This window comes from Micromesistius poutassou (genome assembly GCF_964030765.1).
Source record: "Micromesistius poutassou genome assembly, chromosome: 12".
In the NCBI taxonomy this organism is placed as follows: Eukaryota; Metazoa; Chordata; class Actinopteri; order Gadiformes; family Gadidae; genus Micromesistius; species Micromesistius poutassou.
The window spans coordinates 19,092,095-19,117,208 of NC_140282.1; the positions used below are offsets into that span (position 1 = coordinate 19,092,095).

The 25,114-nt window shown below is 43.3% G+C and overlaps 1 protein-coding gene across 1 annotated transcript in view; it reads right to left on the reverse strand.

Moving 5' to 3' along the window:
- Positions 1 to 24,849, reverse strand: part of LOC311356606 (uncharacterized protein) — a gene marked incomplete at its 3' end in the record, with an annotated part of 42,018 nt that extends 17,169 nt beyond the window's left edge. Inside the window, exon 1 of the mRNA XM_084476387.1 lies at positions 24,734 to 24,849. Coding sequence (XP_084332513.1) covers positions 24,734 to 24,764 — 31 coding nt within the window. The 5' untranslated portion in view covers positions 24,765 to 24,849. The remainder of the gene's footprint in view (positions 1 to 24,733) is intronic.
- Positions 24,850 to 25,114: the final 265 nt, after the last annotated feature.

Consider the following 25,114-nt stretch of genomic DNA (forward strand, 5'->3'; position numbering starts at 1 on the left):
GTATTAGGTACGGTGGGATTTCATTTGGTACTTGATAAGAGTGTGAATGAGACTAAGCTACAGCTTAATTAAAAAGAAGATCAATTCAAGATGTATTTAAAAAATGACATTGCAGCACATCGGGTGAAATAGCACGCACAACCACGAATGCATCTGGAGTAGACCCACACCTAGTACCAGAGTACCTATTCGACATCAGAAGTATACTTGAAGCTTAAAACTTTCCTCCCTCATTTCTCCAGCACATGATATTTTTGGCCCCCACATTTCTTGCCAATTATACATTTCAGATGTTTTCCTTAATGAGTTCACCAGCCCCCCCACTCCTGTCTTAAACCAGACTTCTACATTTACTGAGGGGCCACCAAACAGAGCGAGTGGATTAGTGGAGCCATTATAATCCTCCCTACACAGCCACTGCTTCAGCTCCCCACTCCCCACTATCTCCACACCATGTAAGCTATATTTTAATACTCTTTCTCTTATCACTGCACTGTTTCTCAGGGTTTAACTAAATGCAACGTGGGCAATAATGTGCAGACTGCTGTACCTGTTAATTAGGGGTAAGTCATGTGAACGGATAAAAAAAAAAAAAAGCGGATCTGTAATTCAAGTATAGGAATGACTGATAAAATATCCAATTGTGGACCAGTGAATTCAATAACCTAAAAAAAAAAATTTCAAAAAGCCATCGCTCAATTTCCCTCCGAGGTTAATTTAGAGCTACGGACCAATATAATACAACAATCAGTACTGGTGGCGAACAGCGGAGAGAAGATTGGCCGGCTCAACACGGAAGTCCTTTTCCATGAGCCTCCCGCAAGCACGTCCATTAGAGTATTGTTCCAATAGATCCTATCCAATTAGTATTGTGAATACTTCTAATTATTAATGAAGCAGCTTGTATCCCAGGGCCTCATCAAACACACACACACGCTAAAACAATCTCCCTTCAGGGCACTAGTGAGCGGTGAATGAGTTGTCATAACATTGACGTTGGTTTAGAAACAATTTGAGCTAAGAGATAATTGGTTTTCGTCTTAACCAATGCCATCAGGGCAACTGAACACAAAAGGCATCAGGACGGGCTGCAGTTAACAAGCTACATAACTGAGATCGGCCAAAGTTACAGAGAGGGGACAATGGATGAATGATTTCAGGTCTCAAGAGGAAATTGCGCTTTCCTCAGGATAATACTTATAATAATGTTAAAATCTTATATCGATGACATTGTGGATTTTATTTTATTTTAACTAATTCCAATAAATTGGGATCTCTGAAGGTAAAACCTCTTTATGCCATATTTCAACAAAATATGCATACCATAAAGTGGCATGAACATGCCAATATATATGGAGAATTCTGATAAAAGCCACAACTAATTCACAAACAAGTCCCAGCTGGTTTCCTTTTTGCAATTAGATGTATTTGGCATCTGTTGGGTAGAAATTGGCCAGTTGCCTAAAAACAGAACAGTTCACTTGAATTGTTTGTTTACAATATATTTTGTCATCTCACCACATAAGATCCCTCTCCACCTCGGGCAAAGACTATCTACACTCGTCCTATGTCAATCTCAAGATGCATATGCTTAGATTTTCAATTGAATTACTCTTTATGTTCCAGGTAGGAGTGTCGAACACAAAAAGAATGACGTTTTTTAAACAAACAAAACAAATCAATCTTTATTTTGAGTATAGTTATTTTGAATATACAACAAAAAGAACTGTAACTCAAACTAATTTAGACAGTGATAGCCCTTAATGGTGTGGCCTTCTGAGTCTACGTCACACATTGAGGACAGTGGCGGACCCCACAGCCTCCCGTTACTTATGCAGTGTGGGGATGAGTCCCCCGGTTATGAAGGGCCTGATAAATGGGAACCACGCTGGCTACCTTCCAGAGCTGTGGTCCCACTGCGCGGCGCTGGGAGTCCTACTGGGCGTCTCCCGTGGCTTCAACCATAAACAAGAGAGTCCCACAGCTTGGGGCCATCGCTCAAACCCTCCCTCTCTGCCACACATGGCCTATTTATCAGGTGTTTAGACGGTGGCAATATTGGAGTGTTGGTTTCATATAAAATTGCCTGTAACAGGATGGATGCTATTCCTTTGTAAAAAAAATATTAATGTCTGAAGATCTGCACCAGTATATATACACACACACACACCGTAGTGGAGCATCCAATGGACCGTGCTCAATTACTGTTCTTGTCTTATGTCTTCTCGCTTGCAGTTTCTTGACTGATGCACCGTAATATTCACTCATGAGCTAATTGCATAATTTATTACCGAAATGATCTAAACTATTCAACTGAGGAGCTGCCTCATGCTGCCTCATGCAGCCTCATGCTGGCTCCGTCTATCTGTTCCTTCCCCACGTCCAGCCCCTCACCCTGTATGATTCATTCTGCTGCTCGACTGCCCAGCCAATGTACATCTGTGATATATTCATCACATGAAATGAATGAGTGAAAAAGTGTCTGAATCTATTGCTAGGAGGTAGACGTTAATTATATGATGAAAAGGGGGAGGTTAGTAGCTGAAGGATTAGTACAGGCTGGGGCTACGCTGTATGGCAGGATTGAACATTGTAGCATATTGAGGTTATAATGCACATGATTGTATAACAATGACAAGAACTCATTTTACATAATGTGAAGCCACAGGAAGAAATATTTTTTGTAGAACCGGCAAGAGGACCGCGGCTCCAACTCTTACTGTAATATTCAACAAGATTGTTATGTAACACCTTTATTATGTAAGTTTGGAATTTAGGTCAGAATCACCCTTTTGTACAAGTTAGCAATGAATTGGTAATGTCAAATCCTAAAAGGACCAATCGCTCATGTCCCTGACACCCAAACATTTTAAAGCAATGAGCTTTGAGAGAACCCTCTGACCCCGTCTTCACAAAATGCTTTCAGGTTTGTTTAGTTCTGGGGCAGAGCTGCTGGCTCCCATTGAAACGCCCCTCCAGTTCAGGAGGAGAGGCAGGGTGGCTCATGGCGCAGCCACTAGGCTTTCTTGTTTGTTCCGTCGTGAGATGAGAACATCTGAATCTTCTGGATCCTAAATCAATTCAAACTACAAACCACAAAGTTGGTATGTGTAGTCTGTCAACAATGTGGAGGACTATTATCCAGGGACTGTTGAAGCTCACAGGTAGAAAGAGAACAGAAAATCCCTCTGTGATTATCAAGGCCCTTTTTTTTTTTTTACTATCAATTGGAAAGCCGGAAAGACACATGGGCCAAAGAAGGCTGCGCAAATGGGTGATTCAGTAGATTACATGCCCCGTTGCATTGAGCTCACTGGCTGTCACACTGATGCGATATAAGGCGGTTTAAGTGTGATTACTGCAATCTCACAATATCCTCACGCTCACTTTTTATTTAAACTAGATAATGAATTCTACAGCCAATGCAGTGGCTTCTGGTACCTCATTGTCATCTGAGCTGGCTCCCTGCTGCTGGCTGTGTCACGTCGCTGGTGTGTGAGTGTGTGTGGTGTACTTGTTGCTTCTCAAGTCTAGCGCTGCTGTGTCACAGGGAAATGTGTTACCACCACTAATTCCTGTTCATTATTATCATTATCATGATAATATGATGACAACATGCACAGATGATGACGACGAAGATGATGACAATGATGATATCATATTCATTATTAGGATTATGGATATATGCATTACATATCCATTTTCCGCAATACAGAAAAAACGCATTCCAGAATGAAACATGCCTGGCTTTATCAGGGTTTCTGCAGGTTGGCCAAAATGTCCAAAAATACATTTGGTGATGTCAGTATTCTGAGTCCAGAATGAATCCAGGGCAGAAGCTTGACATCAAAAAAAAAAAAGGACCAGAAGTTGGTTGGTCATGTCCTAAATTCACCATGCACAGCAGAACTGACATTTCATCTCACAACACAGTGAGTGGTCTGAGGATGATCCCGTTCATTCCGGGAGGACCATGACGCCGCCACATCGGCGGCCGCGGACGCCGATGGTGGTGCGGGGGCCTCCTGCCTGCTATCAGCTATTTGACTGGCAGGTGTGTTCGTTCAGGCGCGACATCTCAACGCCTGCAGAGGCGGTCAGGGCCGTTACAGCGCGTTCCTGCAGGAGCTGTGATCGGTTGTCTGTAATGAGGAGAAGCCACACAGGTCTCCCACGAGAGAGAGAGAGAGAGAGAGAGAGAGAGAGAGAGAGAGAGAGAGAGAGAGAGAGAGAGAGAGAGAGAGAGAGAGAGAGAGAGAGAGAGAGAGAGAGAGAGAGAGAGGACTCAAGGAGGACACACGCCTAATAATGTGTCTCAAACACCAACCAGTGAAGTGTTGAAGGTATGTTGTGTCATATACGTCCCAATTGTTTTTTAGCAATGTTCGAACCCAGAGAAATCCATCGTTTTTACATTATGTCTTCAATGTCCATGACAAGTTGGGGTAAGGGGACCTTTTTTATTTTTTTTTCTCGACGGTGACCCGGGAATCTCTTTTGGAGGCTATTCTTTTCTTATATGATCCATGTGTGGTGCACGGCATGTTACTGGCAGCTATATCATTAGAATGAAATGACGTAACGTGAATAAACGTGACTAAACGTCAATAAAACATATAAAAATAATAATACATGAACTCATCAATGAACACGATTTCTATAGCTGAGTATCGCTTCAGATTTTACACGCAACGGTGGTGAGGATGGTGGGGAACAACCATGAATTCCCACACAGCTTCACAACATCATCAAACTATCTCTTTTGTTGTGCCTTTGATCGAGAGACCCCTAGCGGAGGAAAGGAAACGTATTATACTTAAAATGTGATGCTTTTAACCTCCATTAAAAGAGGCACACAGAATACTGGCTGTAGTGATAACGGCAATGAAACCCCCCGGTTAGATTGCATACAGTCAATAATTCAAAGCCTGATATGTTAGGTCTACATACATGTGGGTCTTGCAATTTGTCTATCGGGGGGGGGGGGGGGGGGGGGGGTGAGGGTGGGGGGTGGGGCGGGGTTCTAACATATATGACTTCAGGGAAAAGATGATGGATAATCAATAAGATTTTGAGATATGACTACAACATTCGCAGCCTCCACGTCTGACCTTGGTCTGATTAACCTGTACAGTGCAGTCGATCTACAATCACAACTACGTCAAACCGTACCAGGGCTATAGCTTAGAGATGTGCAAAAACCTTGGTGGAGTTGAAGGTGGTGTTTTCTGGCTTAATAAACTCCATAATGTATTCATCGTCTTGGGTTACCTCTTATTTTGGTAACCTTCGTTTTTTTTGCTGTAGACAAGGTTTGGAGATGTAAAAAGAGCAGAAAAGGGCGAAAGAGAGCAAGATAGTGGAACGAAAACTTCCAAAAACAGATTCCCTACCTATCTGCTCCTCCCGCAATACGTTTCAATTCACACAACTGGTATTTACAGGCAAGATGGATTCCTCGAACTAATCAGGGAAGAAATGCCCTTATTGGTCAGAAATAGGCTGAAAGAGGGTCCTGGCCTAAAGTGTTATCACGTTCCACCGCAAGGTAATTTCCTTTGAGCTGTGTAAGCATGTTAACATTTCTTTTCACAACACTGGAGCGCAAATAATTTGAATAAGCAATATCCAAAACATATGACAGACACAGATATCCCTCTATGAAAGAGAGAGGGAGGCTCTCTCTTGCCTCTCAAATGATGGAACTGAAACAGATATCACTCCGGAGCCATCTCTCTCACCAATAACGTAACTTGAAGCACCCCGTTCCAGGCGTTCTGTCGGGAGATGAGAACCCCTGGGAATGAGTTTAGGTCAGAGATGAGCCGTAAGGGGTTTCAAATCTAAATTGGCTTTTACAGATGCAGGCACAGTCATGTCGAAACAGATAATCTCACAACTCATTTCACTCACTAATAGCTGACGGATGGTTGTGTCATTTCTAACCAATTACACTCAAATAATAGCTCTTAAATTGTCAAGCACCTTTATTGGTCCATTCTTTCGTAATTGAGAAAGGTAAGCTAAGCTTTGGAGAGGTCTATTTGGCTTTCTTGTGACTGTTTTTGGCAAATTAGACTTCTTTGTTAAACAGAAGTATTCTCCATTTCTGCGGGCGAGTGCAGATTGAATGGGGGTCTATGGAGCTAGACGGCTAAATGTATCTTTCACCTGCTGGTCGTTGAAATATTGCACATTTCAAGATTCCGCAAGTTCAATATAGATTATTGCTCAAAAGTCGAATGAATGAGTACTCATGTCCTTTCGATTTCTTACAGTTTGGGCCGTTGTTGGCCGTACACGCTAGCATTCTGCTAATGAATGCTGATTGGTCAGGGACGGACTTGCGACTGATTACGACCAGAGACCCTCTTGATGGCATCTGAAGCTAAAGCAGAATCATATACATTATACCGTCGAAGTGTGTGTATATATATATATATATATATATATATATATATATATATATATATAATATGTGCAGAAGTGCCAAAGTGACTCAGAACTTCCTCTGGCAGTATGAAAATATGTGACGTGATCATCTTTTTGATGATGATGGTAAACTTTAAGTGAACTTAAAAAATTCTATATTCAGCTGAGTGTATTATCTTAGCCCCCCCCCCCCCCTTTTGAATGTGACTCAAATTACTTGACAAAAAATGAGACCCTGAGAAAAGTGTAATTTGAGGGTGAAAACCCGTCGACTCCCGTTCATTCTGCCCTCGGCCGCCAGCGCCCTCACACAGACAGAGATGTGTTACCGCAACCAGCTCAGAGACCGGACGTCACCAGAGAGGGCCGGTTCTCTTCCTATTAGACGTTCTCTGGTGCTAGGCAGTCCTCACAGGGTTTGTGGGCACAAGCAAGAGACGGGTGTGGAAGAAGAACGCACGGCAACCTCATTGAGGTTCTTTACATACAGGAGGCGAGGCATGTTGAGTATTATCCCTCTGCTCTACCAAACAACTCCTGAATTGGTGTTCTTTTGAAGACCATTACATTTGAAACAAAAATATTAACTAAGTGCTTCTAAGTATGTGCTGACAAACTATCTACAATGTGATCTTATAATGGGGCCACAACAAAAAAAAAAAAAAACATGCCCTTGAAGGGCCAATAAAAACGGAGACACTGCCAACAAATGATTTGACTTCAGTCATCATTGCTTAAGTGAATGGCCCACACAACCACTTATGTAACATATTTAGCCCCGGTGGCAGGCTACATTAGTTAAATTGGCCCAGAACAAATGGCCAAGAGTTACTCTTGACCTTGACTTAATGCTGATAGCCCAGGCTTGTAAAGCAAGGCTGCACATCACCTGACTATATGATGGGGTACTTCTAAGATTCTACCTTATTGGACAATTTAATTTCTGGGTTTGTTCTCTATTAGTAGGGCAGTTGCTGTCTGGGTAAGGGGAGAGACAAAGTGATTTCTCGTACCTGTAAGAGATGAACAATAGAGATGAGCAATAGAATTGCTCATAAAAAAAAAAAAATAAAAAAAAATCTGTCTCGCTGCCCATGATTTAATTTAACTAAAGGTAACCTTCTGCATCACCGTAGACATCATTTCTGCCTTCTTCTATTGCAACAACCAAAGAAACTGAGCCTTGAAGTTCATAAATTACCCTTTAAAGAGCAACTTGCAGGTTGGCATCAGCTGCTTATTAAATGGATTGTACAAATGTATATTTCAATTTTTTTTTACTTAACTGTGAACTTGAGGTAAGACAGGCGCTAGAGCTAAGGACAGTAGAACCCCAACCTGTTCTTATAGTTGCCGTCCCTCGGATGTAACATTTGATTCATTATAACAAAATGCTATGGCTGTGTACCATGTGGATCTTATTCACAGGCCGTAGTGACGCTCTGGCCGTTGTGGTTCCACCAGCCGCCCACTCTAGCCTTTGTCTTACCACGGCAACAGCGTGTTTCATTACAAAAATGAGCTAAGCTGTCTAAGCATAAAAGAATATTGTTTTAATGATCTGCTACACAGCCTACACCCCACATTTTTTAACCGGGGGTGCCAACCTGCAAGTTGCTTTTTAAGTGTACTCTGCACAATACTACAATAATATAGCATTTTAAAAAGGTATAAACTGTGCTTTCTCAGTCAAGGTTTGTATGATAGTTAAACACTAACTTCAACAGATGTATCTCGAGTGTGCCTATTTATTGCAAATCTAAGCAAATTTGCATTTGAAACATACTTGATATGTGTGTTTGTTTTTTGCAAATCCCCCCCCCCCACACACACACACACACTCCCACACACAACATATGTTTTTAAGACCTCTGCTCTTCAATGCAGTCTTAGTACACCCAAAGAACTGTGCACTGTGTGCAGTGCACTGTTGGACACACACACACACACACACACACACACACACACACACACACACACACACACACACACACACACACACACACACACACACACACACACACACACACACACACACACACACACACACACACACACACACACACACGTTTGCTGAGTGCATGGCGGCGGGGGGCCCGCAGGCACGCAGTTGTCATGCGTGATTCATCAGCGGTCACTTCCACATCAGTTTCTCTCTTCAGAAAGCATCCACTCAGTGCAGAGGGCAACCTCCCCGACGTCAGGCAGGGACACGAGCAGTGGGACGACTGCAGCAGCGTGGAAGGCTCTCTGTGGCAGTCAGAGGCCGTCTCTGGCCGTTACGGAGATCACCGTGTGGTCAACACATGCAGGACTGTTCGGCAAGCAGACGGGCCGACTACAAGGGGCTCATGCCTGTGTGAGGCCAATCTTGCGCAGGCTCCCAATTTATACTCTAATTTATTCAATGTTATAGAGAAAAGCTATATTTACATGGATTGTGTTATTCATCTTAGTCGTGTTGTTTAACATTCATGGAGACATTTACTTTTTTCCATCTCATAGCTCATTAAAAAACATGAGTTTATTTGTTTGTTTCCCAGCTAGATGAAAAGCTATCAAATACGCGACTCATGGGATAACGCACAAAGAAAAATGTTTTGTTAGCAATACATTGCTGCGAGAACCGGGCAAGAAGATGTATTTTAGTTCATCCTTTACTAAAGGATACAATTCCCCACCTTAAAGTAGCAATCTCTAAGCTCTTCCACGGCTTGCCACTACACCGCTACTACCACTGCTAGTCTGTTGCTTCACTAACTGGGCGGCGCTTGTGATTTGACTACAGGGTGAGAATAGCGCCATGTTTGAAACATTCATAATGCTGAACACGCACGGGCTTGCATAGGCTCCATCACCATTATGTTACTTCAATGGGCAATAGATAGTGAGCTAACTGGACAAGAACATCTTTAAATAACTGTAAAGACTTTCTTTAAATGTGGCAATATGCAATAACAAATATGGTATTGAAATGCGTGTGCTTAAGGATGTGTGCATAATGGCTCTTCTGAAACAGCCTAAACCAAGCTGTTGTAATTAAAAATATCAACATAGCAATAAAGGATAAAACCCACTTACCCACTTAACCTTGGATAGATGGTTGTAGATGTCTAAACAATGGGTGTCTGAAAATAGTCTCTTTTTAGAGCATGTTGTTGTGTTGTACGTTTTCCATGAAGCCAAGGTCAAGTTTCCACTTAATGGACAATAACAGTATATGTATCTATATATAGATATATATATATGCATAATAAAACGATGCTCTGTGTGATTCTCAACATTTCTTCTTTCTTTCTTTCCTTTTCAGCAGTAAATCTTCATCGTTGCTGATATTCCTGACCCCGACACACGATGCTTTGCCTTATTTCCGTTCTTTTTTTATGCATGCATTAAGTATCGCTTCAAAAGCATGCATCCTAGCTCGTTCCCCGGAGCAATGTGACTGACAAGTCCTCTTCATTCCCGTTTGTTTGTTGTTCTGGTTACACAAACAAAACACAACAGCAGGAAAATAATCATGTTGTGTCAACCAGTCAGAGACTCAAACAGAAATGAGCTCAGTGTTGTGCAAACACACACACTGCGCCATACACCCAACTGGGCGGCAAACCTGTGGGCACATAGGCTATGTATGAATTGATGAGGTCCACATTATATTTGCTACATCACGTTGTGAACGAGTCAATAGACACAGCTGTTGTCCAGAACTGAACAAAAAGCTTTTCGGGAAGGTGTCGAATAAAAATGTCTTTGTGCACAGAAAAGCAAACTAGGGCCTGATGATAGTTACACAAGGGGTCGTGTTGCAAGTACTAATTGATCAATGTCTGGTTATTGCTAAATGCGAGTTATTTGTTTGAACGGTGGCAGGAACACCCGCTAACAGACCTACACCCCTCACAGAAAACGACGCCTTACCGCAAACGATGCTCTCTCCCCCCCGTTGTCCTTCATAGTGAGACAAACTGAAGATATAGACAATTACTTTGTCACACTGAGAAATTATGAAGGATCTCCAGCGACTTGGTTCAAACATTTGTATCCCAGGACAAGAAAGACGTGCTGGAACGACAGTGTTTACAAGCACACATCAAGACTTTTGATTGGTTCGGCAAGTCAGGTCTATTTTTTTTTACCTCTGTTACTGTTTCCACCCAGTTTTAGCAAAGATTTATAAAACCAGTTGACCATGTTGTCAACACCATTCAGTGCAGGAGAAGGTTTGCTTAACGGCACCAAAAAGTGAACGGAAATCGTCGGTGGGTTGTGTACAGTGCGTGATGAGGTCATCATATTAGAGTGTCTTTTATGATGTCATTACCGGCGGTTAGAACTGAGAGCCGTGTTACCATGCTGCACGGTGATGGACTGCTGGGCTGACTGACTCTGACACTAGAGTCCATTAAATCTAACATCTGACCCCCCGACAGGCACACCTCCTTCAGCCCGTTTGACCAGACACACACACACACACACACTCACACACACTGTCTAGGGGATGGGGCCCCTATGGTCCTATTGCCCCCTCGCCCCCCAGCATCATGCATGGCTTCATTTGTTGTGTTGCCTATGATGTCTGAAAAGTGCTCACACACACACACACACACACACACACACACACACACACACACACACACACACACACACACACACACACACACACACACACACACACACACACACACACACACACACACACACACACACACACACACAGTTCCTAAATGGGTCTACATTTGGGAGTCTGGTTGTCTGGTTATTCGTCTCAATCAACAACCATTTTGTTTGTTTGGGGTTTGTCTGTTGATCTATGAACATCAGACGAATCCCTTGCCATTTGCAAAGGCTAAATTGTCTGGTGCTTCTGTCCCAGGAGAGAAAAAAGTTATCGAAGCCACTGAAAATGTTACTATTGCAATTGCATTGCGTGTGCGTTTGCATTGACAGGGCAGTGTGTATTTGTGAGTGCGAACATATGTGTGCATCAGAGGCAAGTGAATGTGTCACGTGCACAGGTCTATGTCTTTGTTTATGTGTGCATCAGAGGCAAGTGAATGTGTCACGTGCACAGGTCTGTGTCTTTGTTTGTGTGCTCATGCACGTTCGTGTTTGTGTGAGTGTGTGTTTCTTCATGTGTGTGTGTGTGTGTGTGTGTGTGTGCCTGTGTCTTCCTGTGTGTGGTTGCCTCTGTTTGCATGCATGTTGTGCGGAGCCGTGTGTGGGTGACAGGGCCCGAGGCTCATGGGGTGGTCGGTCACGTCACCAGTCTTGTTCCTAGGTTAAATGCAGGGAGGTACTGCCATCCCCTATTCATCTGGGCACCAGTTAATGATCCATAAAAGATCAAGCAGAAAATAAACCTTTTAAGAAAATGATTAGAGGAGCTGCCTTGTTATTAAGAAGTACATCTCTATTCTAAAAAGGTGAAAGCAGCTCTGACATAGAAATGAGCCATCAATGGATTCATAATGACAACGCGCACACGTGTGTGTGTGTGTGTGTGTGTGTGTGTGTGTGTGTGTGTGTGTGTGTGTGTGTGTGTGTGTGTGTGTGTGTGTGTGTGTGTGCCAATGTCATTATGAATCCATTGATAGATAGACGTCCTGATGTCTGGTTTATTCGTCTCTGTCAGGGGATTCAGATGTTATACACATACATATATATAAACATACATTCATACATAAATATATATTAATATTCATATATATATGAATAGGCTGAGAGAGACTTTTGGCATAGATGATGCAATGATTTCCATATTTAGCTTTATACATGTAATTTAGATAATTGCATACTAGTTGTAATTTTGTAATTACATACCAGTTGCTGGTTTGTCACTTGAACAAAAGCAGCAAGCTTCTTGGACAACATAATTTGACAAGTCGGATACACGCTGAAGTAACAGGGATGAAGGGCGCCCAGGTGGTGGGCGTTCGTGCTATTTCAGACCGTGGGCTGGTTCTGACAAGAGAGGTGTGTACCGGTAAAGGATGTGCCAATAAATAAAGATGAACATGAAAGGTTTGAACCGTTGAGAGGTTTGAACTCACAGCATTACTACCGACCCAACGTATTATTAGAAGGAGGTCATGGCCGGCAGGTCACTTTACATTTTTTGGTGGAAATACTTTGACGATTTATAGTTTTTTCTTTACTTGGATTTTTGTTTGAGCTGATACCTGGATGACAGAGGATACTGCCTACATGGAGTGAAAATAGCACGCAAGTTGAATTGATTTTTCCCTTATTTAACTTGATCCGCTTTGGATAGATGTAGTGTAACGTGAGTATACTTAGACAATATAGAATTTCTTTGTTGTAAATGCCACAATTGCATCAGTTTCACATTAGACGTTCTGCTCCAGCCTAAGGGGGTTCATGTCTATTAAACAGCCAGATAAACTATTATCTGTTCGGAGACAGCCATGCGTTGGTTGAATATGAATAGCTGCTTTCCTGCCCTCCAGATCAGGCAGGGGTCAACACAAATGAGTGGTCTCTCTCAACACTGGTGGCCTCGGCTTTGAAACGTAACGCTATCATGATTCATCCTTTCCAGTGTTAGTGTCCATTAGCAAGTGATGCTTTACACCTGGCATATTGCAATGCACCCCGGCATTGGTTGTGATTGAAGTTCATAAAAAAAAAAAATGTATAGATTAATGTTGTGTCATCAGTACATATTGGATGTTGTCAATCCTAACCTCCAATATTTACTGATGCTTCCACACACACACACACACACACACACACACACACACACACACACACACACACACACACACACACACACACACACACACACACACACACACACACACACACACACACACACACACACACACACACACACACACACACGTTCAACAAAGTGTGAAGTGGAGAGGAGGAATAGCGTTCTCTAGGCTGATTGCGTTGCCGCAGAATGCCATGCCTCACACAACTGTCAAATCGTAAAATATGCGCTTTAATCTTCTGCAAAGAGCAAGATTATTTATTTATGGAATGTATATTACTTTTATTGGTTCAAAGGAAAATAACTAGCTTCTTACTGAGTTATAAAACAATAAGTATGATCATAAATCTTGACTGGTTTGCAGGCAGTACTGTACTGAATATTTGTACACAAACAAACGTGGACCAGGGTTGTTTTGTTATATTGACACCCTTTAGACTAGAGAGTTATCTTTCTAGGGCAAGTCATTAAAGATGTATATCAAGGTAGTCATGCTGTATGCTCAACCTACCTCCCTTGATGTTTAAAACATTTAGAATTAGAGGATAGTCTTGGATTATGTGGACATATCTTGTGCATGAGGAAATGTCTTCATCTCTATGCATCTGCATGCCCCACAGGGTCTATATAATTACTCAGACATGCAAGGTGACTCATCACAACTGTCCATGGAGATTTTAACATGGGCCAGAGGGCACAGAGAGACGGGGACAGCTACAACACAACAAACAGAACCCATTGGGGTCAAGAAATGCAAAAGTTGTGGTATAAGAGTTTGAGTTTTTGAAATACTTCTGCAGTCCTTAAAAACGTTGCATGTTAAAAACCCCAGATGTAAATTATGTATAATATAATAAATTAATTATAGTTATATTCATATTTCAAATCCATATATATTTTAAATCCATGGATGTATATATATATATATATTCTTTTTTTAATATATATGCATTTGAGTTGGTCTGTATCATGTTGCCGCGTGTGAAGACTTTATCTACATATTTCTGACAGGCTGACAAAAAGCCCTTTGGCCTATGTCAAGATTGATTTGTCTTTGTGTATAATTACAAAAAGGGAGAAACATTAGGGCAGAAATAAAAGAGAAATAGAGACAATCTTACATAAAAAAAAGATAATAATAATAATGAAGGTGTCATGGAGACATGTTTTCTGCATTACCATAGTAACCCTGTTTCCTAGACAGTAATCAAAACAACTCTTCCCAAGGCACTTTATCATCATGAAATGTTTCCACATTAACGCATCCCCAATGTTATAATGACCCCATCACCAACACTCATGATGTGGTGTTTCTACAACACTAGGCTTCCAAAACAACATATGACCCACATGAGGACAACTCCTAAATCCCGAGAACTAAGTGTGGATGGATGATGCAAGCGGTTGCAATGAATGTTAGGGTGATGGCTTTGTAGTGCATCACTGCAGAGATATCCAACCGCAGTGAGATGGAGTGTAGACGCAGTGCTCAGTGTTTGTTCTATAGATATACCGTGTGTGTACACAAGATAGGGTTAGCCCTTACCCTGATTAAGACAACCCACATCGATGTTGAAACAAACCTTAAAGCGTAGTTCTCATGTAGAAATGCAAACTTTGTTTCAGGCAAATTTCTTCTCCAAAATTGTGATATTTCTTAATTTCACCAGTCTTTTAAAAAGATAACGTGGAACAGATTCTCATCTACAAGAACGTCCTGGCCATGCAGGCCAAACACAGCAAAAACAGAAATATTGAGTAATACTTTTGACAAACAGGGATTTTAAATACAACACAGACAGTGTTGAAGCCTACGAAGTGAAGCCAGGAGCAGCGGCCCTATAGCCTGGTCCTTGAGGGGCGGTTGCAAGCACAGAGTCTGCAGCCGGCACTGACTCACTCTACTCTGTCTATATAGCGCTCCTCTGTTCTCTGAGTCCATCCTCTTCTTCACAGCCTCTTCCTCCCGTACACAGACCCCCCCCCCCCCCCCCCCCCCGGTACACCCACACAAACACATCCATTTCTCTGTTGACACACACACATATCCCACAGTCACATTCACACATGCAGATTAACGTGGCCTTAGTATCCTGACGATCCCTCATTTGTATGTTTGTTTATCCAACTGCCTCTGTGTTATTCTTGGCAGTACTGCACTGCTGGACTCGTCCGCGTCGGTCGTTGATGCAACATGGTCCAGTTTTCTGTTCCGACCCATTCATGGACAGATTTGTAATGTTTTTTTTACTTGCAGAGGAGGGATTTGAACAAACCTTCCCTCGTCAACGGAGCCAGCAGACGATAAACGGTGGATCCTTCAGCACCGCAGTCACTCACAGATCAAACTAGGGCTGTGCCCTAAAAGTTAAACTTTTGCTGAACCGTCATTCGCACTATCACTGTAAAATGTTTAATCTGCATTGAAATAACCTAATTTAACATGATACAGTGACTGAATATACAGGGACTTCAAGCTGGAAAGATATTGGATATTCAAGCTCCATAATAAAGTGATTTTAAAGGGGGAACGAATGGAACGACCCACAGTGGGTTGGCGGTTTTAACTTCGAAAAAAGTCGAAAAAATTGTGTTAATGCAGGGGAAAAAGGGAGGTGATCCGTTAGCACCGCTAGACCCACGGTAACTTGCAGCTTGCCTTTCGTCACCCCGTATTATCGGCAAATTGGACATTCTTGAACTTTCTGAATGGGGTACAGCCCTTGGTGACACCACGAGAGGAGAACATCACCATCATCGCTAGCGGCCCCTTTGGAGACGCATGCTGCCATAACGTCACATCCGATCCCTGTGCTTTTAGTAGATAAACCTTAATAATAATATTAATTTAGCTGTCTATGTAACAGACTGTTATGAAGAGAGCCATTATTAAGGTTTATCTACTAAAAACACAGAATCGGATCAAGTGCAAGGTGCACAATAGTATGATGTTGTTCTCCTGACGTTGTTGGTGCAGATAGAACAGTAGTGAAACGACGATGAGCAGCCGTATGCGAGTGTGGTACATAACAAAACAAAACCTAGAGAGTGGGAACATGGCTGTGGTTCTTGGTATGGTTCATTACAGCTAGATAAGCATCCATGGCCAGCCATGTGGTCATTTATAGTCTGCTCTGATCATTTCCCCCCGACCCTGTTTTATCACCGCTGTATACACATTGAATTGGTCACTGCCCATTGGCAAACGGTCCCTTGCTCATGGTGCGGTGCAATTACAGACGTGCCTTACAGGCTTCCTTTATGCCCGAGTGTCAACCCAGGAAGTGACCAGCCACACATCAGTTAGCCAGTCCAACGTGAACACAGACGAATGCAGAGCACAAGGTTAAAAAGTCCACTACAACTCCGACTACTACTACTATGCAACTTCATACATACTATTATTCTTGGTCCAGCAGAATGTCTTCCAATTATGGGACAACAGTGGTACAGCAGAGGGACAGCAGTGGGACAGCAGAGGGACAGCAGAGGGACAACAGTGGGACAGCAGAGGGACAACAGTGGGACAGCAGAGGGACAGCAGAGGCGATCCGTGCAGTAGAACCAGCAGTGCTCGGGGTCAGATCATGAGCCTGGACATGGAGTCGAGCCAGACCTGCTGTGTACATGTGGAAGCCCTTCCTGTCAGGGTCGATGTGCAAATCCTGGCAAGGGACCCAACTCTCCGGGCAGAGAGTCGTATAGGTTGTCATGGTGGTCCGTTTATTTTAATATCCGTTTTGGCCGACTTCCATGCATGTCCGTCCCATGTTATGCTTCTCCCGCGTTCAGCCCGTGTCCACCGCCACCAGCTGCTCCATTGGAGTCACCTTAACTGACCACTCGTCTGACATGGTAGAGTCTTGCCAAAATCCCATATGTTGTTCATTTGAGAGTGCTGAAGGTGTGTCTGGCGCTAATCCCCCCAGCTTCTTGACTTATTGAGTGGAACCGTCTCTGTGACCTTTCTGGACATAAGAGAACCACCTTCAGAAAGGAACCACGAGGCGAGGACTGCGGTCTCGTAAAAAATAAATAATCTATTATCTCTCTTTATTCTATCTTTATCCAAATATCCAAATTCATGGGTCATACCGCGGCCACGGCAACACTTGTGTGTGTCTCTGACGGCGACCCCGGTGGTCCATGCAGCGTCAGTCAGACATGGAGCCCAGAGCCACGACAGTCTGGGACAAGAGGCTCTGATGAGGAGCAGACGCTCTGGACGTTATACGCAGACGGCTAGACGTGAGTGTGAGATAAAAGGTACTGGATTGCAGATGATATATTTATAATCTTATATTTGTCCTGACGTGAATGTGGTGCGGGTTTGATGGAGAGCCACATCCTGTACTGAGTGCATATTCCACCGAGGACCAGGTGACCTCTGCGTGCAGAGGTCACTGCATGATGGTGTGCTTTCAGTTTCATCCGTCTGACTGTCTCAGAGTTGCAGAACATTTCAGATTTGGGTTTGTATCCCCCGCCAATGTAACTAGGGAATATACCACATGGGCACTTAATGGTTCCTCTAAATTATTCAGCGCATAAACTTATAAATAAATACTGGCAGCTCCTGAGCCCAGCTGTCTTCTTCTGTGTTCTCTGTAACTCCATGCTACCATCGATACATTGATACCAGTAACAATGACAACCACCAAACCTACCTCCTCATATTTAAATCATAACCCATGAAGGGTTATGATGGTGATCCATTTTATCCTGTGAACTTTTATACACTGCAACCCTTCTCTCTGTACTATAGCCAGGCTGACCCTACGTTACCTCATAGAGAGTGGCACACACACACACACACACACACACACACACACACACACACACACACACACACACACACACACACACACACACACACACACACACACACACACACACACACACACACACACACACTTATTCTTGTTCAACACATTCTATACATTTAACATCCACATTTCTAATAGATTAGGCACAACCTCAAGTGATATCATCCGTCCAAATGAAACGCTCTGGGTTGGACTCCCCTTGGGTGTGATAGCTTTGAAGATATCCTTGAGCAACATCCTTCACCACGGCCTGCTACGAGGGTGCAAGGCAAGTTAATCAAGTCTGCAGTCTTGCGGCTGCAAAATTGAGCACTTGAAACGTAAGTTTGGGGGGGGGGAGAAGGAACACACCTGGTGCTCCACCTACCTACCAATAACCACCTGTAAACAAACCCCTCTTGTCTACCTGTCTCTCGGAGCAGTCTCCCCACACACCCACCACCTCCCTGTCTCTGGCCTCTGATTCTCCAGGCCCAGAATGGCCCAGCGTTAGAGCGGCAGTACTGAAGAAGAAGGCAAAACTACGGCGGAAAAGAAAAAACATTAAGCCGCCGCACACACAAGTCAGTTGAAGTCAGTTGAGTCTGTTGGGGTTAGCGCCACCACATGGTCTCCGGTGGAACAACCATTGCCGGGTGACGGAAAACACATCACTCACTCACTGGATAACAAGAGCAATGTCACACTTTAAGTGCTCGGTAGGAGTGCAAGTATCGACTATCCTAAAGACCACAGTGAACAAATCATATATAATAACATATAATATAATAATAAACCTTCAGCACACAAACAACAAACAAAAACATTTACATGGGAGTGAGTACAAAAATGAAAACAAAAAAATAAAAAAAATCTAGATTATTCTGGCCAGTTTCTCCATTTGCCTACCCTGGCTTTAATAAGACTATTTCCCGATTCAATTTATGCCTCCACCAAAAAAAATGAAACTATCACTACTTCAACCCTTTGTCCTTTGCTTCTCTTTCCTCTGAACTTTTTCTCTTTGACATCATGCAGCGAAACAACACCACACACTCCGAGTCCCTGCTCTCTAGACAAGACTAATCCCAGCAAATGAAAACAAACAGCAAACAATACAGAGCTGTCCACAAACACTGATGAGGGAAGCATGTGATCAACAAATCCAGTCACACACACACACACACACACACACACACAGTGACATGCAAAAGGGAACAAAAGCATACGAATGAAAAGCACTTTGCATAGCCACAGGTAAGAAAAGCGCTTTAAAAATGCCACCCATTTACCAAAAGATAACAAAGGCGGGCAAAATGGACAGTTCAGGATGATGAAAAGTAACCTGCATTTAACATACTTCTCCCAAAACACCGTTGCCACTCAAACAGCCCACCCAGTGTGGTCCGATGGGGCTGAGTCAACAACATGGTCCCTATAGGAGACCAACACTAGACCACGTCCTCAACACTAGCCCTGGGTGAGAGCTCTGTTGTTTCAGGTGATGCTGATGCATTGGTGGTGCAGAGCAACATCACAGGCCAAATATGTCCCTGTGAGACACGCTGTGGCTTTACGGAGAACACTGAGAATTGAGAGTATAGTCACTATAGGGCCTGAGGACATCACTGACCAGCAAATGGCTGACCCAGGGCTACCTACAGAGAATGCACCAGAACAACGTACAGCCTGGGTCCATAAAATCTACATTACACTGTAATTTACTACCTCTGGTCCTCTTTAGTCACCCTTCACTGTGCCCTTAGGATGTATGTGACCATTATAAATACACACCAGCTCATCTGCATTGACCTGGACTTATTAGGTCAATCTCCCCCTACCCTGAACCTAAGGCCATGGATATCATGATTGACTTATCAAACCAACGTGTTGTCACCTGCTGCGATATGGCTGAGGCAGGAATGATTTTCGAAATGCCGTGGGGTGGAAAACCATATGTGCCATTACGTTGGTGCTGTGACTTTGATTGGGAGTAAGTTTTATGGAGGTGAGTGTAATGGAGTTGACATGGGTCCTCTAGAATTTCCCCTAGGGATAGATAAAGTTTATATCTATCTATCTATCCATCTATCTAGGGTGAACCTAGAAACCTAAACCCTTAAGAGTGCTATAATTTGCCGACCCAAATGGCTGCAGTCCCATGGTTAAGCAGTAAGAGCGTTCAAATACAGTCCTGGGGTTGGTGGTTCAAGCCCCCGTTCTTCGTAGCCGTGTTGCGTCAACAAACAGGCCATTCGCTATGAACTAGACAACACCCCCTTGGACGATCATGTTGCTGGAGGCGGGGATCTGTAAACATGCGACTGGCTACCAGCCAACACACAAACTCGGCCAACACTTGTATGGATTTTTCCCGGTGGGAAGGCAAAGCATCCTGTCCGGACATCAACGTTCTCCGAGAAAGTCTTTGTAAAGGATTCAAAGCAACACGTGTAGATGGGCCTCTGTAGAATTCAGGAAACAAGGTGTAACTTCCCCATTTTCAGGTTTGGGTTTCAGGCCCAGGCTCTGTACAGTCTCCCACTGGAAGTTCAGCTATGACTTAGGACTGCCGGATTCCAGATTATTAGGTCATATAAAAGAGACGTGCGGTTCTAATGTGGCTCAACCAGTAGACTCTTCGGGCAAATGTTTGCAATGTCAAGGGTTTTCTTTTGTGTGAGATTAGATAAGCTCTGACGATGTTAGTTCTTGAAAGATGAAAAGACGAGCACTGAGATGCAGGGAAAGAAGGAAAGAAGGGTATAGCGGGGGGAAAAGAAGCTCGCTGGCTTCAAAGATGACAGCCATCAGCTCTTTTTCATCTACAAGTGTTGCTGGCTATAGCACTTTCAGAAGGGTTAGATACGTGTGTGTGTGTGTGTGTGTGTGTGTGTGTGTGTGTGTGTGTGTGTGTGTGTGTGTGTGTGTGTGTGTGTGTGTGTGTGTGTGTGTGTGTGTGTGTGTGTGTGTGTGTGTGTGTGTGTGTGTGTATATGTGCACATTAGTGTTTGTGTTGGTGTGTGTGTGTGTGCACACAATGGTGTGAGTGTGTGTGTGAGTGTGTGTGTGTGTGCGCGTGGGGCACAATCATGTTTCCCCTCTGTCAGTCTCGTTTTGGCAGGAAGTGTCTGTCTTTGGGTTGATCTGTCTCACCATCTGTTCCTGGCTAGACTGCCAGCTTATATCTCTGCCTCTAATATCCCATTTCCTCTGCTCTTCAAAGGTGTGGTTACACATGTTGTCAAGTGGGATTATGTACCTTTTAATTCTCTACACATTTCTTTAGTCCATTACCCATCCATATGACTCTGTTCGGCCCACCCACCTGTCCCATCCATTCATCCATCCATCGTCACTGTCACTCATTCATCTTTTTGTGGGTTGGAGCATTGAAACCCTGAATACTACCTCCCTCCCAAACCCAATGTATCTATCTGTAGAATAACAGTAGATATAAATACATCATAATGAATATAGTAGGTGGGTGTGGAATTGTACAAACCAAATCTCAGGGCTTTTATTGGTTTGCTTGAAGCACCATATAAAAATGGCCAAGCAAAACTTAATCCAAAAGCAGACAGTAATGACACTGAAGCCAATCAGCTATTATTAACATTTCCCATTCATTCCAAAAACCAAAATTGTTGCATGCATTCACCTATTAATAACTGAATGTTTCAAATCTCTCTTTAAATCACGAATTGAAAAAGGTTTTTCAGATTGCGATACAAAGACAGATGTTTTCTATTTCTCAATGTGGGGGTATGAAACTGTTGCATGAAAGATGTAGAGAACCATTTCAAAACCACCTCTGGAGGTTGTCGTCTGGACCAAATCTCTTGCGTTGCATTGTCATGTCATGTAATTTGCCCAGCTCAGACGTCACCGGTCGTCAACCAATATAAAGCGATAGAACGTTGCATGCAAATTCTTCTGAGACATCACCACACTCTGTATACTCTTTCCTAGACCTTGCAGTTCTATTATTAAACATGATTTTGCGGAATTTTCCAAAGCAAAGTAAACTGGCAGCCCTGAACCACGGTCAACAACTCTCGGAGGTGGCAAACCATGGATGTAGTACGAATCTGAAACCTGTATGTTTCAGAGCACAATAACTCTTGTAAACTCTGTATGTCTGAACGGGCTGAGATGGTTTTGATCACGTTGTGCCTTTTTGCGGAAACACAATCTAGTAGATTTGCAATCGAAAATTCAAAAAGTTGTAGAATCTGGATATTTCTCTCTCGTGTCAAAGAGAGCACAGAGACTGAGGCATCCCCAATGGGGGGCGGGGGGTGTGTGTGTGTGGGGGGGGGGAGGGGGGGGGTGCTTTATGTGTCACAGACTGAATAGTAGAAGAAGTCATATAGGGGACAGTTAAAGTGTATAAAATAGGAAAGGAGGAAAGGAGAGGAAGGCAGGCAACAGAGGGACAATTGAGGGCCGATGGTCAGGGACTCTTGCCCTCCTAAAGACACCGCCAACGAGGTTGAATTATGTTAGAGTATAAAACGTACAAGCAACTCCACACACACACACGCACACACACACTCTCAAGCACAGACCCTTACATCACGGCCACCACTCTTCTGTTGATGCCCTCATGTCAGATGGGCCGGCGTGGGGCTAAATTAATGTGACAGCTAACCCAAGCGACGGGGGTACTCCCGGAGACCTCCTCTATGGGAGGGGGCTCCGGGGAAACTCACACCCTGTCCTGACATGGACATCTTGTTTGACTCCCTCTCTCTCACACAGAGTTCACATCCAGATGCGCCGGCTTGTTTTTCCATTACTTTTGGTTATTAATTTTAAATATGGGTGCAGGTAAATGAAAGCAGAACAACGTCTGCTATTTCACGGTCTCAGCCCGGTCCCTGGAGTCTGTAATATCACAGTGACTTCTTGTGTCACAATGGGCTTTGGCGCGTTGTGACACAGAGTTAGAATAATACATTTGTTTCAGCTGTTATTACTGATAAATGCTATGTCTCTCTCTCTCTTTCTCTCTCATAAATTTCACAGTGGATTTGTGTGCAGTAATAACAGGCACTTATCTTAAAAAGCCTTATAATACAATAAATGTGCAAACCCATTTTCTTCTGACACCTGAAATAAAACGCACAGAAAATGTGCATGCAACAACACACAATTAAATTACTATTGCCAAGGGTCCACAAGAGAAAAAACAATATGAAAATATAAATAGGCATATCTTAGTGAGAAAGCATATTTCTAACTATTGTGGTGAATGTTTTTTTCTCCATTCCCACCCACCATCCCTAAACAGACAAGAGCAGTAAGTAAGAAATTGCTAGTTAACACATGCAAATACAAGGTGTAAACTGTTGGCGTGCTTTAACCAAAAAAAAAAAACGAGCTCAGCAATCCACTACATTTGCGTTATTAACAAAAAGGGTTGTGGTTGAACGTTCACTGTCCTGTCCAAATACACACATTGTTCAATTGAGCAATACTCTGTTTGAAAGGGGAAACAAAGGGCCAGTGAAGTGGAGGCAGAGTGAGAAGACACTACACCATCTGCTTATAAACGTGTTATTCCTGCACACTTAGACGGGTTGCCAGGAAGAGCGGTGAACTTCCGGAGGGACGCACACTAAAAGAAAATCTAACATTCAACTAGACAGAAGTGCAGAACTGTTGCAAGCAAACACGTGATGCTAAAAGGTTAGTTTGGTTCATTTTCATTTCGTAGGTTTTATTGGTTCGACTAATGGTAAAATCATTTAGATAACAGCCTAACTTAATGGATTGCGATAAGTCTATTACCATTTTAATTGATCACACTGGTATTCTCCCCTGCCACATTCAAACAGTAGAATAGACCAATATGCAGCGGACAAAACGTGAGAACGTGGAAGGATACGATCAGGGGGGTGTCCTTCAGTTAGATTAGCTCTAGGCCTACCCGTGCTGTCTAAAAGGTTAATAATGCGTTGCGTATAAATATACTCAGGCTGCTAGCTATTCCTGAGTACATTGTCTGAACAAAATATTTTTGAGCATCAGGTGTTGTTCTGTGACCTTACCCACATCACCAAATTCTACATTAAAAAAAAACATGAACCAGGCAGCAATCGTTTTTTACCTATACTACATAACTGATTTGTAAATCCTGCATGTTTTTATAAGTGGGTTGCAGTCTACCCACTCGCCGAATTGTTTCTGGTCCTGAATTCATCCTAGAACCACGACGGAGGAGGACACCGATCGAGCCAAATCTATTAGGAGCGGTGACAACACGAACGCACGCACCAACAAACTAATGCATGCGATGCGTGCACAGAGACATGCGGAATATGCCTCGCACGATATGAATAGTCAATGGATGACCTTGTGCGTTTTCCACTCAGGTTACTCGAGTCACGGAGACTGTGAAAATGAAAACCACAGTCGATGCAGAACGGACACAACAAGTGTTAAAGTGCCCGTCTCAGAACCCAGACGAAAGGCGCCTCCAATAATCATTGAGCTATATGCAATAAACTAGACAATTCTTGTTTGTAATATTCATTTCACTCAATAACCTAAACACATGGCGAGTTCTATTTTAGAGGCCATCATATGCAAAAGGGGCAATTTTCCAACAGCTTGTTGCAATGACCCCCAGCATCATTACTTGAGACATGTCACACTCAAGGGCGTTTTGGTACCAACGCGAGAGCTTTGAACTAAAATGAGACCGCATGGATGAGATGCCACTGATGGCATCTCATATTTTTATGCTCACCTTTGTTATCTTCTGCTCTGTTAAGATGCATGACGCTTTCACGTGTGTTGTCTTTCGCAAAAAAAAAAAAAAAAGCTGTGTTCTTTCCGACTTCACTTGGTCAAACCCTAATCCACTTTTGACTCGCAGTTTTTTGACGTTAATTGCCTTGGTTAAACTGGCGCGCATGGACGCGCGTGCACTCTCTCGCGTCCTCCTCCTCGTGTGTTGCGGGAGCAGGTAGCCCGGGCGGCGGTGGCGGTGTCGCGTGCATTCAGCCCGTTTCCCGCTCTCTCTCTCTCTGCTCCTTCTCCCGTGCGTTAGAATCACTCAGAGAGGGGTGGTTGCAATAAAGATTGGAGGCAGGAGACGGCAGACGGGCGGGGTGACTACGTGAAGTAA